This window comes from Lissotriton helveticus, chromosome 8 (assembly GCF_964261635.1).
Source record: "Lissotriton helveticus chromosome 8, aLisHel1.1, whole genome shotgun sequence".
NCBI lineage: Eukaryota > Metazoa > Chordata > Amphibia > Caudata > Salamandridae > Lissotriton > Lissotriton helveticus.
In genome coordinates this window covers 1227694395-1227710047 of record NC_136069.1, presented here as the reverse complement: position 1 = coordinate 1227710047, position 15653 = coordinate 1227694395, and the positions used below count along the sequence as shown (strand labels likewise).

The following is a 15653-nucleotide window of genomic DNA, read 5'->3' as shown; positions in this document are numbered from 1 at the left end:
CCGTAGCGGGGGTGGCGGGAGCCGACGGTTCAACATGGTCTCCGGAGAAGCGGGGGGAGGGGTGCCTTGCTTTTGCCCCGAGGGTTTCCGTTGCTGTTTGGGGCTTGCTTTAGTCCTGGTAGCCGGGACATCGAGGGCCCACTGCCACCACCCAGCCCGCACCTGGCCCTTAAGGCCTTCCTACGGTGGCGACCGTGGGATTAGATTGGGACGAAGGGTTTTTCTGAGGGCATGGTTTGGATGGGATCTAGATGGAGTTCTTTGGGTCCTGTTCTGGGGAGGGTGGGCAGGGGTTTGGTTAATGTAAGAGTTGTTGAGTTTTGGTTGGGGGAAATGGCCGCCATCAGTGCTGGGGGGATTGTTGCTCGCTTTTTGTTGAGACCCAGATGGGAAGACTTTGCACGGACAGTATGGGACAATGGCTGACGTTGCTAATGTGAAGTGTATTACTTGGAACGTGCGGGGGCTTCATACCATGGCTAGGCGGCACAAAGTCCACGCTTATTTAGTGCGTAGGGGAATACAAATGGCGCTGCTGCAGGAGACCCATCTGAACAAGGCGGAGGGGGCGGCGCTACAGCGTAGATGGAGGGGGCAGGTCTTCTACACGTCGTACTCAGCGTATGCCAGGGGGGCGCTAATCTGGATTAGGGCTGGGGTTCCCTTCCAGGTCACAAACTCAGTGGTAGATCCAGAGGGGCGCTACGTGGCCATCTCGGGCACTCTGGGGGGGAGGGCCCTGAACGTTTGCTGTGTTTACGCACCTAACATGGACCAGATTGCCTTCCTTTCTGGGTTATCGGGCTCGCTGGCCCACTTTCTCACGGGGCCCCTCCTGCTCGGTGGGGACTTCAATTCGGTAGTGGATGTGGAGACCGATCGCTCGCACCCGCCCCTCCCTGATTCTCCGATCCGCCGTGTGGCCAGGGGCCGTAGGGACTGGCAGGCACGGTGGGGTCTGACGGATATTTGGAGAGTGCAACACCCTGACGCTAGAGATTACTCCTACTTTTCGAGCCTTCACGAGTTGCACGTTCGGTTGGACGGGTTTCTTGGCTCGACTGAACTGGTTTCAGCGGCCATCCGTTCCGAATACTTGACCAGGACCGTTTCGGACCATAACCCCCTCCTGCTGGCCCTTCGCTGGTTTCCGGGGGCGCCAGCGGTGCCCACCTGGAAGTTACGCCCTGAGATCCTCGAGGACACTGTATTCAGAGCGGAATTAGGTGATAAGATCGAGGAGTATTTCGCGTCCAACGGGGGCTCTGCGAGCTCGAGGGCACTAGAATGGGACGCTTTTAAGGTGGTAGTGAGGGGTTATTGCATCACCAAGAAGGTAGGTATGAGGCGGGTTATCCTCGATGACTTGGACGTGGCTGAACGGAGGCTCCGTGAGTTGGAACTCCGCCGCCCCGGGCACCCTGAACTCCAGGGACGCACGGCGGAGGCAAGGGAGGCGGTGGCGGCTGAGGTCGAGCGGCTGCGCTGCTTTGACTACAAGGCCTATACGGTTCGGTCCCTTGCAGAAGGGGATAGGTCGAGCGCATTGCTGGCATGGCTGGCTAACCCTACGCGCCAGACCTCACTGACGACCTCCATGCGCATGGCGAACGGGACCATGGTGCACACTCAACCGGAGATTTTAGGCTGCTACCGGCACTACTATGACCAGTTGTATCGCAGTCGTGCTGCCAAAGACCCTGACCTTCTTGAGGACTATCTGAGGCCCCTGGAGCTCCCAGTGGTGGAGCCTGTCGTGGCGAAAGCCCTGGGGTCCGATATTGAACTGGGGGAGATCCGCAGCGCCATTAAAAAGATGGCGCGGAATAAGACCCCGGGTCTGGACGGTCTTCCTGTGGAGTTTTACGCGGCCTATGCCGACCTCCTGGCTCCAAGACTGGTGACTGTTTATAAAGAGGCGAAGAGGCTTGGCCGACTGCCTGGCTCGATGCGCGAGGCCCTGGTGGTTCCCCTCCTCAAGCCGGGGCGGGACTCAACCGATCCGGCGTCCTACCGTCCTTTATCGATGCTGACGGTCGATTACAAGATTCTGAGCAGCATCTTGGCCTCGAGACTGCTCGGCCACATGGCCTCCCTGGTGCATGAGGACCAGGCTGGGTTCATCCCCAAGCGCAACACAACAATGAACATCCGTAGGTTGTTCCGATTGCTGGGTGACCCGCTGGTAGATGCTCCATGTCCGGTGGTCCTATCGGTGGACTTAGAGAAGGCGTTTGATAGCCTGGAATGGGACTACCTACACGCTGTGTTGCGGCGATTCGGTCTCGGCGAGGGCTTCATCAGGTGGACCGCGGTCTTATATACCTCCGTATCGGCCAGGGTTCGGGCGGGTCCGTTAATTTCCTCGCAGTACCCAGTAGAAAGAGGCACGAGACAGGGCTGTTCGTTATCCCCACTTCTCTTCGCGCTAGCGGTGGAGCCCCTCGCGTTGCTACTCCGATCGGGGGCGCATTACAGTGGTTTCTGGACACTTTCGGGCCCGCACCACGTTTCGTTATATGCCGACGACCTGTTGCTCTTCCTTGAGGACCCAGTCGAGGCCCTACATGGAGCTGAGACGGCGCTCACGGCGTTTGGGGAGGTCTCGGGCCTACGAGTGAACTGGGCCAAGACATGCCTTTTCCCGGTTCGCAGAGGCACCCCTAGTCCGGTCCTCAATAGAGAACTTAGATGGGAGCCTGACTGCTTCAGGTACCTGGGAGTGTACATCTATCATGATCCAGCTGACCTCCTGGACGGAAACATTACCAGATGCAGTCGAGCTCTGCGGGGGAATATGGACTTCTGGGCTACGCTACCGCTTTCGTTGGCGGGGCGGGTCGCTCTCCTCAAAATGGTGGCTCTTCCCCGGCTGCTGTACTATTTCCGGGCGCTACCGGTTTGGGTCCCGCCAGCCACATTTAGGCTCCTACGGTCGATGATACTCGGATTCCTCTGGGGCTCGGGCCGCCGTAGAGTGGCCCTTACGACCCTGATGAGGCCGAAAGCCGAGGGGGGACTGGCGGTGCCGGATTTTGAGAAATACTATCTGGCAGCGCAGCTCCAGACCCTCACCCAGGAGATTGCCAGGGAATTTCGTGGCCCGGAGGACAGGAGAGGTATAGGGATGGCCAGGCATGTCCTATCCTTCGTAGCTCTACGCCAACGTCTGACCTTGCAGGACCTGACGTTGGAGGAAAAGACCCTTCGCCTGTGTTGGAACCGGGCTCACGCCCGGGGACACTTGCGGATGCCATATGCGCCTGAAATACCATTGGGGATGTTGACGGCCTTGCCCCATGGCGGTGATTGGTCACGTTTGGCGGACTGGGAGGACGCGGGGTTGCAGTTGGTGGGGGATCTTTATGAGGCTGGGGTACTTTTGCCCTTTCAGGAGCTCGTTGACCGCTTCGGGATTCCCCACGGTGACTTCCTGTTGCACTCGGCCCTGGTCCGTGCGATCCAGGCGCATTGGAAAGGCGGACGGGAGGAACCTCCTACGTCTCCGGTGTGCCAATACGTCATGATGGCTGCGGGCACGGTGAAGGCGGTCACCTGCCTCTACGGTAGGTTGATCAATGAAGGGCTGACCCCCCTTACGACCCTGAAGGCCCGTTGGGAGGCAGACATAGGCAGGGAAATCCCGGAAGCGACCTGGTCTCAGCTCGTGCGACGAGCTTGGAAGGGGACGCGCCACGCCCGTTTTCAGTTGGTCCACTATTACATACTCCATCGGGCATACCTGACCCCGGCAAAAATCCAACAGTACTTCGCCACGGGCTCGGCAGCCTGCCCCAGATGCCCGGCGCCGGAGGCGGACCTCCTACATATGTTGTGGACCTGCCCGGGTTTGTCCTCCTACTGGGTGGAAGTGGAGAAGACCCTGACGGAGGTGACGGGGAGACCCCTATCGGTCGATGCGGCGGTGGGTCTTTTGCATTGGTTTCCACATACCCCCAAGAACAAAATTTCCAGTAGATTTATTGATTTAGGGCTTCTCTTGGCCAAACGAGAGGTGACCAGGAACTGGAAGGCACGAGCTGGTCCGACTGGGAGCAGGTGGCATGGCGAACTCTTGAAGTGGGCGGCGGGGGAAAGCACGCTGAGATACCAACTGGCTGGGAGGCAGCGTAACGAAAAAACACAGGAGGCAGCGCTAGAATGGGAGACACTAGTGCAGGCCCTCAGAGACTATTGCGCCCCCAGCGATTCTGATAGTGAGATTGCAGCGCGCCCTGAGTCCCGATAGGCGATTGCGTTTTCTGTTTCTGATACGCTCATCTTGGGTCCTCTCACGAATCCCATTGCGGCTGCTACCATACACTGATGGCGGGGGTGGGTTGGGGAGGGATTTCTTTGTAATTTAGAGTTTTATGGGTGGGACTTTCTTTTGGGTTTTGAGGCTTGTTTGGAAAAGCAGATGACGGACTGTGGATCATCCGGACCAGCCTTGCTCTACTGCTGAGCCCCCACTGGATTTTATAGCCCGACCTTTGGATTGTGGGCTGCATGATTATGTATGATAACGTGCTGCGGGGGGTGGGCGGGGTGCAGTTAATTGATTTCAGTGGATTTTTGTGGCTGGTCATATATGTAACAGTTTGCTGATTCCTGCAATAAAAATATATTTCAAAAAAAAAATAAAAAATGAAGGATATCCGCATGGTAACTAGGAGCAACAGGTCCATTGTCCCTGCAGCTGTATCATGAATGTTGTCAGTGCTTTGCAGGGTGATCATCAAAGTATCTTTTGACCAGGATGAGTACCGTTCACAAGAAATTTTCAGCCGTAAGGCCTGAGATCTTAGGTCATAATATATGGCTAATAATTTATGTAGAAGAGGTTAGGTGGGAAAATAAAAGGAGTTGAAAGTTAGAAGTGAAGAAAGATGTTTTATACATTTTGAAAACCAAATAGGAAGCCGAGTCGAATTGTGTACCCAGATTAATTGAACTGCCTTTAAAACCCTACATTTTCCCCATTTATTTTGAAATTGTGCTATAAAGGTAATCATTTGATCACATTATTATTTCATGGGGGAGGGCTTTGATTCCTTCTCCTTCGATAAGAGCAGGCGAGCGAACTCGTTTGCTTCCTCAGTGTAATTTAGTGTGTGGATTTGAAAGTGCAGTTTAAGGTTCAGCAGCCACGCCTGCTATTAGTAAAGCTACTTATTAATCTGATGTTTACCCTTTCCAGGGAAGGCCATTTACTTTAATTGAGGACTGTACTGAATGATATTGCCAAGCTATTGTCCCGCTGATTGTGCAATGCAAGTCACCTATTAGTCTGCTGGCTAGACTGAAGTTTCTAAATGAAACAGGGGTGGGGGATTGCGGAGGAGAGGTGAGTGAAAAGTTTCAGCAGTCCGCCCATCATCTTATTGTGTTTGCTATGTTCATCCTAAGTGGCAAGGGTATGCCCAGAAGTGGGTCCCTTGCTCACTTTGACACTGGATTCAAGCTAGCCTGGCTGATGAGGGGTGAAACCCCGAAACCGGTCCCAGGATGCTTGTTTCCGGTCCAGGGAGGACCTCTCCTGGCAGTTCGGCCTTAGCTGTTCCCATGAGGGTCAGGGTCAAGACTGATTTAAATGGGGCTGGGTCCAAACTGGGGTGGCTTAGTGAGCAGAAGAAGGATGATGGATTAAATTCGGATCTGTGACTGCGGGTGAGTGTTTGAAAAGTTTCAGCACTCCGTCCATCATCTTATTTTGTTTGGATTGTGGAGTTAAACATGCATTAATTGAAATCCTATTGTAATCATTCTGATTTCACAAATATGCCCTGATTTAGACCGGGGCTGAGGCACCATACATAAGTAATGCTATGATCACTGGCAATTTTTCCTCCCATTTTAGGACAAGCCAGACCCAGCAAGCTGTTTTGTTTTTATATAATTACTAAACTCCTGCCTTAAAATGGGACACAAATGCAAAACCGTCTGTCCAAAACTTCTGCATTGCCAAGATGTATTAAAACAATACGAATCCCCTCCTCCACTGCAGCTAATCTAGAGCGTGCATAACATAAACTGACGCTAGCAAAACTGCATCCGGTGCAAATTCGAGACCAACAATTTCTACAAAGCCGTTTCCAGCCGTCTTGTGAAATGTCCATAGTCCAATAACTACTTTCATTATAGTTCCCACTCCTCGTCAGTCACACTGGCTTGATTTAGAGGCGATTCTGCTAGGAAACTAATATCATATCTAGCTGCCTAATTTAGATTTCACTCGAAAGCAGACATCCCGCCAGCAGAGAGACATTCTCTGCTGTAAGTGCATCTGCCATTATGTTGGGCTTACTCAACCAAAGATGTGCTGTGTAGATGCTGGTATATGCCCAGTGTTTTTGCAGTCAGATCCACAAAAGACTACAGCAGGAAGGATGTCATACTGTCAGCAATGTATTATCTCCCTAATATGCGGGGAAAACACCCTTCCGTCTATTGGGAGACTAGACTTTTGGGTACTTACAAAGTAATAACATTTTGGAGAGACATTTTCAGTGCCCAGGTACTGATAGTGGGAATTCCACCATGCAACATTAGCTTTGGTGGAATTTACACCAGAGGTTTCCACTCCTAAATTTCCTCTTCCCATGGCAGAGACAGTCACTGCTGTGGTGGAGAAATCTAAAAGAATTGGAGTTTCCATTGCAAATGTGGTGAAGGACATGATACTAGCACACTGGCTGACCGAAACTCTACCAGCCAAATTCTAAACACCAATACTGTTTATTATAAACTGTGCTTTGAAACTACCTGTTTTCTGAATAGTAAATCCTTGAAGGTAATCCTTAACCAAGATAGAGATTCGGAACTGTTTTTTCCGACACCTTAAAAAATGATTGTGTGGTACCAAATTGCACTTCTCCAAGTGCACCACACCATCTTTAAAAAGAGGTAATGCAGTATGGCTGAGCTGCATTCAGTATTTTTTTCAATAAAATTGTTTCATCTGAATGAATTCATAATTTTCATTTGTAAATGATGTTCTTGTTCCCAACATTCTAGTGCATTGTTAGAGAAGTACATTGCATATACGTTGCATAACCTACCCCTGATGTAAATAATGTAATACTGACATACTAATGTTGGCATTGGTTTAGTAATTAGACACCCCTTACCCTGAAGTAGTCTGTGTCTTCATTTGTTTCCTGTCTTTTAATTCTGTGATATTGCAATAATGCAAGCATTTCTAACATTCAATCGCCATTGAAACTAGGTTACCTCGAAACTGCCAGCAGAAACCAACACGAGTAAAACATCATTTTCAACATCTAAAACAATTTCTGAGGAACCCACGCAAGAAGGCAGGAATGAGCTAAAAGAAACACGTCAGAGGGCGCACACAGTGTCCCATCCCGTCTCTGGTAAGGAATACTAGTTAAAGAACTGCAGTACTGGAGGCTGTCCCCACTAGATGTGAACTGTTTACACATTCTGTGCATCTTTTAGCCTAAAGCTCAACCTGAGCATCCGCTTTTAGAGTAAATTAGCAAAACATAACCAATGGTTAAGAGTCATTTTTACTCCAAATCTAAAATGTCTGAATGCTGGTAGAATACGGTTGTTTTCTATTCTCGTGGAAAATGTAAATGACAAAATAGTTGTTGGAAATGGAATATCTCCTACATGGTAAACTGGTATGTTGCCCTTACCTGCCTGCCTGGGAAACTGGTATTTGTTTTTTTTTTTGCACTGGCATCACGCAAACCTAGCATGTGCACAGAGTCCTGGATCTGTCCTTGGCAGTGCGAGGTCCAGGGCCCGTCAAGCGACCTTGAAGGGTGCACCACGTATAATTGTACTCCGTAGGCTGCTGCCCCCTCTCTGGGTGTTGCATATTAAACAGTGGTGGCAGGGTACCAGGTTTTGTGAATCTATTGTGTGCTCAGAACTTTTCTTATGTATCAGTAAAAGTAAAGTGTGGCCTATTGTCCCCTCTTGCGTAAAGTTCCACTGTTATGTGAAACCCAGAACTTTGCCTGACTTTCCATGTGCATGACAAGTGCATATGCATGTACCGTGAGCCGTTGACACAAGGTAGTAGGGCTCTGTGTGAGTCAGAGTACTAATTCCAGTGGGATTTGTGTCCATTTTGGATGCCCCTGACGGTAGCATGACACAAGATGGGGGATAAGTATAGCTTCCTGACCTCCCGCCCCCAATATGTGGAAGTCTATTGCCTGCATTCCCGGGATTGAAGGGTGGAACCCAGACCCTGAAGTGAGAAAGATGGAAACAGGGCAATCTTTATAAATTCCATAAAGACCTTGTTAGCAACGAGCTGCTAATTAGTTCTTCCTTAGCACTGTCATTTAGTTAATGGTATGGCTAAGGAGTGGGGCTGCAGTTCTGTTGTTTAAGGTGAAAACGTTTCTAGACCAGGCCTGCGCTCTTGTCTGTCTCTGATTTCTTTTTTAGGAAACCTGATTACATCCAGATGCAGAAAACTCACACTTCATTGTTCATGTTGAGGGTGCTACCTGTTGCGAGAAGTATCACTTTGCACAAAATCTGTGTCTGGAGAGTAGCCTTAGGGGGACAATTGAAAGGGAACCAACCCAAACCATTTCTTGTTACAGTGGATCCACATTCCGGTCTACAAAATATGTACAACAGTGGGATGATCCACATCAACCCATTTGGTCTGGTCCCACGTTCTTGTTGAGCAAGGAAGAAAGCTCTCTGTAGAGAACTAAAAGAGCAGCTGTGTAACCAGGGCTGGTGTCTGCCTGAAAACTAGTGTCTCAGAGGTAAGGGGCCATCCCCTGAAGTCAACCCTTTATGCTGGAGGAGCTGTGTGTCTACCTAAATACCCTAACAGCCTGCGTGCCTGCTGAGAGAGGGATGGAATGTGTCTGGCCCTGCAGAAAGAGAAACTGTCCAGGAGGAGAGGCCAAGATGTTCCCATCAAGCGGAACCCCAGAGAATGTCTGGGCCAGAAACATGCCACCTTGCAGCCGAGCACAGGTTAGATCATCTGCGGCTGCTACTGCTAACGACAAGCAAAGGACGGCATCACCACAGAGCATGGTTTGCCCAGGTCCTGCCACTATCTGAAGATATCACCACAAGTATGTTCCCCACAACTGCCTCTGCTCAGCGCCTGCCTGCACCCGACCAAGAGGACCTTTGCTGCTGAGCAGGGTACTTACAAGAACACCCACCTCCCCAAATGCATTGTGCTACATTGTCTGGAAAGCTTCCATCAAGGGCCTGTAACAAAGAGTCCACACTGCAAAGGTGGGAGGGTACATCCATATCTGCTGCAATGTCGAGAGCAACTTGCAGGGTTTCGCCTGCTCCAGGAGACAATAAACACAAAAGTGTGCGGGCCAAACTGCCACACCTGCTTGAGACTGTTGTCTGATATTAAAGGAACGTTAAACTGTCGAAACTACTTAAAACAGTGTGCACATTTGAGCTAACTGCACTAAACCCATAAAATGGTTGTAGGAGGTCAGCTTAGTATATGGTGCTCACTTACGCAAGTGTAGCACCCTGCACTAATCCAGACGACCCTTATCGTTATTTTAGTGGCCTTAGACAACCTTAGAAAGCTCTCTTAGTAGTAGCTGTGGAGAGCAGCCTTCAGGCTTGGTCCAGAAAGAGTGTAAAGCTGCTTGTTTTACCAGTACTTAATCTTATGGTATAGGTTAAGTGAAAAAGAATCACACAGTGTAGTTATAAAAATAGGTATTCATTATAAACACTCACTAACACATTGCAATATCTCCTTCACAGGGATATATCCACAATACACAGAATACTTTGATAGTAAAATACGTAAATAGCACAAATACACAGTGGTCTCCAGGGGAGACCACCCCATATACTAAAATAATGAAATGAGAACCACAACTAAAGTCTAGACTGGACCCAGAATATGTAGAAGAGTTGGGGACCCAAGGAACCACCCAAGGTAAGTATCTAAGAACCCCACAGAGGTCGTGTGCAGAGTGGGAAAACAACAGAGTTCTCAATACAAGTCAATGGGTAAGTCGCGTTTGCAGTTTTAAAGATAGAGGACCCTTCCCAGTGCACCCTGAAGGCACCCCGTGGAAGATGGAAGGTTGGAGAGTCACCCCACCCAGGGATACACCAGGAACCAGTATACCTACACCAGGGAAGCCGGATGCATAGGTGCGAAGTGACATCGGAAATGGCTGTAGACCACAATGGAGGACTTCAGAAAACATGCTGTGGGCAAAGAAGACGGAAGAGTCCGATCGAACCCAAAAGTGGATTCAAGATGAGAAGTACCTGCAAGCAGAGGGGACAGAGTCTATGCCACTCAGGAGTGACCAGGAGGCACGGAAGACGAATGCCTACCGATGTTGGGGATGAGGAGAGTTGACGGTGCCATTGAAGTTGCAGCTGTGCGGACCAGGCAACGCTGCGAAAGACCAGGAGCCGTTCATGAGCTGTCCCACGTTGGATGTCTAGAGCCAAGGGGTCAGTGTCCGGCAGGGGCACCAACAAGCCTTGGAAACGGCAACCAACCAAGTAGTCAAAGAAGGTGCAGTGTTGAGATGTTGGGACCTGCAAGGTCCAGGTAACTCACCATGAGCAGGTAAGGCAGAGCAGGCCCCGAGCAAGCAGGGGAGCCCACAGGAGCCAAAGAAGACCCTGAAGAGGACCCACGGGTCAAAGGCACAGGAGTCGCAAGAGGACCTCAAGCAGCTCACCGAAAGGATGGCGGCCCACTGTGCAACGGATGCGGTGCAGGCGAAGATCTTATCTGCAGGAAATGCTTGAGGCTGAAGCTTCTTGGAGCCCAAAGATCTCTGGTGAAGAGTCGATAAGCCTTGGCAACGGTAAGTTGATGCGTTGCACAGGGGTACTGCTCCAGCAGTTCCAACGAGGGATTACTGGCTTCAAACTTGCTATGAAGACAGGGCAGGCCTTGAGGGACTTGCAGAACTACCACCTGTGTTGCTGAACCTTTCGAAGTCCGTAGGACCTCCGAACAGCAGACCAGTCATCTTTGTTGTGGTGCCTGCAGATGCAGGGAAGTGACTCCTTCACTTCTAGGGAGGTTCCTTCGGGTATCTTGGAGGTCCATAGGCCTGTAGAAGAACCTGTATGGAGCACAGGCACAGACGACGCAGAAGACTTATAAGACCAGGAGCAGCAGGAGTCTCCCCAGTTGCAGTCTCGGTTCCCCAAGCGAAGTCAAAAGTGCCCAGACAGTTGAAGATGAAGTGGTTCAGGATCTGAATCTTATACCATGACGAATCCAGAGACCAACCCACAGGTAAGCCCTTAAGTACCCTAAGGAAAGGGTGGGGATGATTGAGGGGTCCCTCCCAGAGGAAGGGCTGGACAGTAGGGAGGATACCCCATGTCCTTTGTCCAGTTTCGCACCAGAATGAGAGCCAACAGCTCCCTGAACTGGTTTCAACTGGAGTATGCAAGGAGGGCACCAATTGTAGCAGTCTAGGGGCGCTGGCAAGCCTGTCTGGAAGGTGGTCACACCTCCCTGTGACAGGAAACCTTTCGTCCTACCTTTCCCTTCTCTAGCTTGGCTCAGCAGCAGGAGGGCAGGTGTCTCGTGTTGGCAGCAGCCATAGTTTGCTGTCCAGGTCTAGAATACTGATACTGGGAGCACTGAGGGCCTCCTAGTGTAGCTTTACAGTGCATGGAATCATACCTCCAACACCATTTACGGTTTGGGGTATGATTCCAACACAACAGGGTTTGTTACAGCCAGTTTAGAGTTGGCCATCGCATAATGACGCATGGCCCCTGTATATATCGCAATGGCTGATGCACGTAAAACCCGGGAGAATGGATTCTGAGGGTTGTAGGGGTGTCCTGCTTATGCAGGGGCACCCTCACACTTCTAACTGAGCACCTGCCTTCAGGATTGAAAGGCCTGCCTAAGGGGTGACTTATAGGTTTTAAGTGCAGTGACCTCAGATATAAGGACCTTTATATCTGTTGTAAGTGGTTCTAGCAGCAGCTTACACGGGCTGCAATGGCAGGCCTGTAGTCACAATTTGAGTGGTCTCCCATGGGTGGCATAATACATGCTTCAACCCATGGTGGACCCCTGGGGAACCTATGCGTTGGGTACCTTAGTACCATATACTAGGGACTTACAAGGGTACATCAGTAGCCAATCTTAGGTGTACCCAAGTACTCGCCATGCCCAATTTTGGTAAGAAGCGCTAGGACTGAGCTCCTGATTAGCAGGATCCCAGTCAGACTAGTCAGGAAAACACAATGACCCCAGCAAAAAGTGGGGGTAACCATGAAAGCAGATCCTACTTTCCTACAATGGTGTTGACGGTTATGGCATGAATCTTTTACCCAGCGGGAAGTAGAACAATTACCAGAAAGGGTTTTAGCGTCTCATGGATTGAATGCAGCAGTCTGCAACCCTGTATGTGGTATGCATTAAATTATACAATACTTAGATTTGCTGCGAGAAATAGATGCATAGATATGGACTCCTCCGAAACAGACTAGAGCCCTGAGGAAGCGGATGGGCCCAAAACATGTGTTGGCTGTATGTGTCGACAGTAGAGATATTTGTTGACAATCTTATGTATTTTTTTAACTATATCAAAAGCTTGGAACAAGAAGCCTTTAAATTGTTGTGAATGTCTAAGGACGTCAAGAAACTATTAAAGCTGTGTGAATAACTGTGGAATCAAAGAATTTACAATTATAAGTTTTACTAAACTTATTTAGTATGTTTTCATAATAACCGATATTAGTGGGTATTGATTTCGTTTGGGAGTATGAGCACCGGGCTGTTCTCTGATACCCTTCTTTTTACATAAAGCTTTTGGGGTGTACTTTTGTTGGGTTGTGGGGTTTTGTAATGTAATCTTAATTGACAAACTCTTTTCCAGCTATATCTTGGAAGTCAAATCAGATTTGCTTTTGAATTTTAAAGCCTATGCTTTATTATAAGTTAAGTAAGTTGGTCATATGTAAGTAAGGTCAGAATTATTACAGAATCCTAAAAAAGAAACCCCCACACAGCAAGCACGAACATTACTGCAATCACTTGGACTTCAAAGGGTAAAATTGCTGAATGAGTTCCAAAATTAAAGGTTCATTACGCGTGCTATTAGTTTTGAGAAAGTATGGTGCGCTCTTTCAACCAGAAAAAAATGTGATTTGCTGATATTACTTTTTATTACAAAGGTTCTATTTTCAAGTTCTTTTGTTGTCTTTTGCTGTGGCAATGAACTACAGATAAACAACTTTATTCCATTTGACTGTATATTATTGTTTGTTAGGAAATGTGTACCTTGCAGGTTCATTTAACTGACTTCTTCGTTGATCTCTACAGCAACACAGCCACTTTTCGTAGCAGAGAAAGAGGAGAAGCCCCGTCATCCACAAGCAAGTCCTTCTGCATCTGAGCGGCCCTCGTGGATGGATCTTGCCAAGAAGAAATCCCAAGCTTGGAACGACATGCCCCAGATTATAAAATAGAGAAATGTTTCTCACACCAATTGTGTTATCCTTTATAGACTTTAACTGCTGTAAATGAATCATTTCTGAAGAATCAGTGGTACATGAGTAAGGTCACTCAGAGGCAAAGGAACAAAGGAGCCTTTGAGTGCTGTCTCAGTGTCCAAAGAAGCGCTGTTCATCAATCTGAATTGTAGTCTCTGTAATAATGGCACAAAAAAGTAATATAAACTTTTATTTTTCTTTTAATAATCCTGGAGATTTTCTTACATTGTTTAAACGAAAAATGTCCTTGCAGCTTGAGTAAACGAGAATGTATCCTCCTGGATCAATCCGGTTTTGTAGGTATGTGATGTGTGACTGAAAGACCCAACAAAGTTTGGATCTGCGCCCAAGACATCGCCTACCTCTTACAGATCCAAAGATTCAAGGAAAGGCGACCCTTGGCTCTGAGGCAATGAAGTATTGTTTATAAAATGAAACATGTAGTCGTAGGTAAAAAAAAATCATGCAGGTTAAACCGCTCATCTTTTGACTACTGGCATTGCATTTATGACCAATGAGATCCTTTTGCACCTTATCCTATGACAGGAAATGTTTCTTCATTCTTACACTGAAATCAGAAACATCATGCATGTGATGGATTTTAACTCAACAAAGAAAACAGACAGGACTTATTTGAGAGTGATTTTACTCTCTTTCTCCGCTTCATGAAGTCTAGGATAGACCAACAAGCTCAGCGTGAGGCGTCTGTGATGTTCAAGGTGGCTTCAAGTCATTTCTACTTTTCCAACTTGTTAAGGCCAAGATAAAGCGCAGAATTTTGAAACTGAGTTACTACAGCACCAAGCTTGATGAAGTAATTACAAATGAAGGTGCATGGGAGACAAGTGCAAACTGATTTTCTACCAGACAAACTTTACCTTCTCAGCCTTTCAGTAATGTTTTCTTAGCCTTCTCCCGCCCAAAGTCTGTCCTCTGTTTGATCATATTTATTCTCTGATTTTACTTCCGTTTTTTACTTAGCCTTACCTAAACTGCTTTACGCTGTCTAGGTTTTGCACCACCTAAATTTCTCTGTAACTTTCACTTCAACTGCCCACTTTGAATCCTGTGTGAGATCATTTTTTAAAAATGATTTCTTTCACATAATTCCTTAAATGAAAATGTATGTAGTGTAAAATATTTTATTTGTAAACAAAAGTAAGTTTTGGTGTAGTAAAAAGTAAAAAAAAAGAAGAAACCACTTCAAGCAGTAGTCTTTCTTTGCTATTTAATGTTAATTTGAGGAGCACAAAGGCCAGCACCAAGAGGGAGCACAGCTGCAGTGCCATGTATGTAGTGACTGGAAAGACCTTGCGTTCATGACTCCTTGCCCATAGACCCCAGTCCTCTACTCTAGTCTAAGCACAATATAGTCTGGGTGCAGGGCCTGCCTTAAGCCATGCCTTGTGATTAGCAGCCTTTCTCGCTGCCCACGGGGTTATTATTTGGAAATGTTAAGACTCAGAAGAAGTCCAATGCATAGGGAAAGTTTCTCCAGAGGCTAGTGGGATGAACCTCTGGTTCTTCCTACCATGCTCTATGCATGGTTCTGCACTCAGAACATCTGTCCCTTGGACTGCTGATCACTTTTTCCATTCAGTATCTGTATATATTTATAAATGAAGAATATAGAAACAAGGCTGTGTTGACTTTCTTGCCCTGATGTGTGAATGTATTGATGGGATCATTGTCATATGTGATATCGTGTGAGTTCATGAGAAGAGCAATGGGTGAATTGTGCTTGTTTAGCTCACAATAACTTGTGCATTCCAGTGGTTTTAGGTTTTAGATCATAGCCACGACACCCCTTAAGCTGATGTTTTAGGCGAATTTGTGTGCTTTTTTATAGCATATGTTTTTGTGATGTGTGTAAGGAACCATAAATTCCTTGAATCGAGATATTTGTAGGCAATTGTTTTGCTTCTTTTTGGTGAACAGGCCCCAGAGCCCAAAAACACGTCATCTGTCCTCCAGCCCTACTGGGAATGAACAACAGTTATGGGCAGGAGGCAGTGGACGCAGGTCAGAGTCTTTGGCTGTGCCGTGCACCAAGTTATACTGTTGTCATCATCTGGTTGACATTGTCTTGAGCTGTACACAACATGCACGGACATGACCTTTAGCCGTGCTCTGCACCCAGTCTACCTGCTGTGCATGCCTGCTTC

General features: G+C 48.1%; 1 protein-coding gene across 6 annotated transcripts in view; it reads left to right on the top strand.

Annotated features, from left to right (window-relative positions):
- CRACDL (CRACD like) overlaps positions 1-14689 on the top strand; it is a 494359-nt gene extending 479670 nt beyond the window's left edge. For all 6 annotated transcript variants that reach the window (XM_078658203.1, XM_078658205.1, XM_078658204.1 and 3 more), the window contains 2 exons: positions 7229-7376; positions 13319-14689. In XM_078658203.1, coding sequence (XP_078514329.1) covers positions 7229-7376; positions 13319-13464 — 294 coding nt within the window. In that variant the 3' untranslated portion in view covers positions 13465-14689. The remainder of the gene's footprint in view (positions 1-7228; positions 7377-13318) is intronic.
- The last annotated feature ends 964 nt before the right edge of the window (positions 14690-15653 follow it).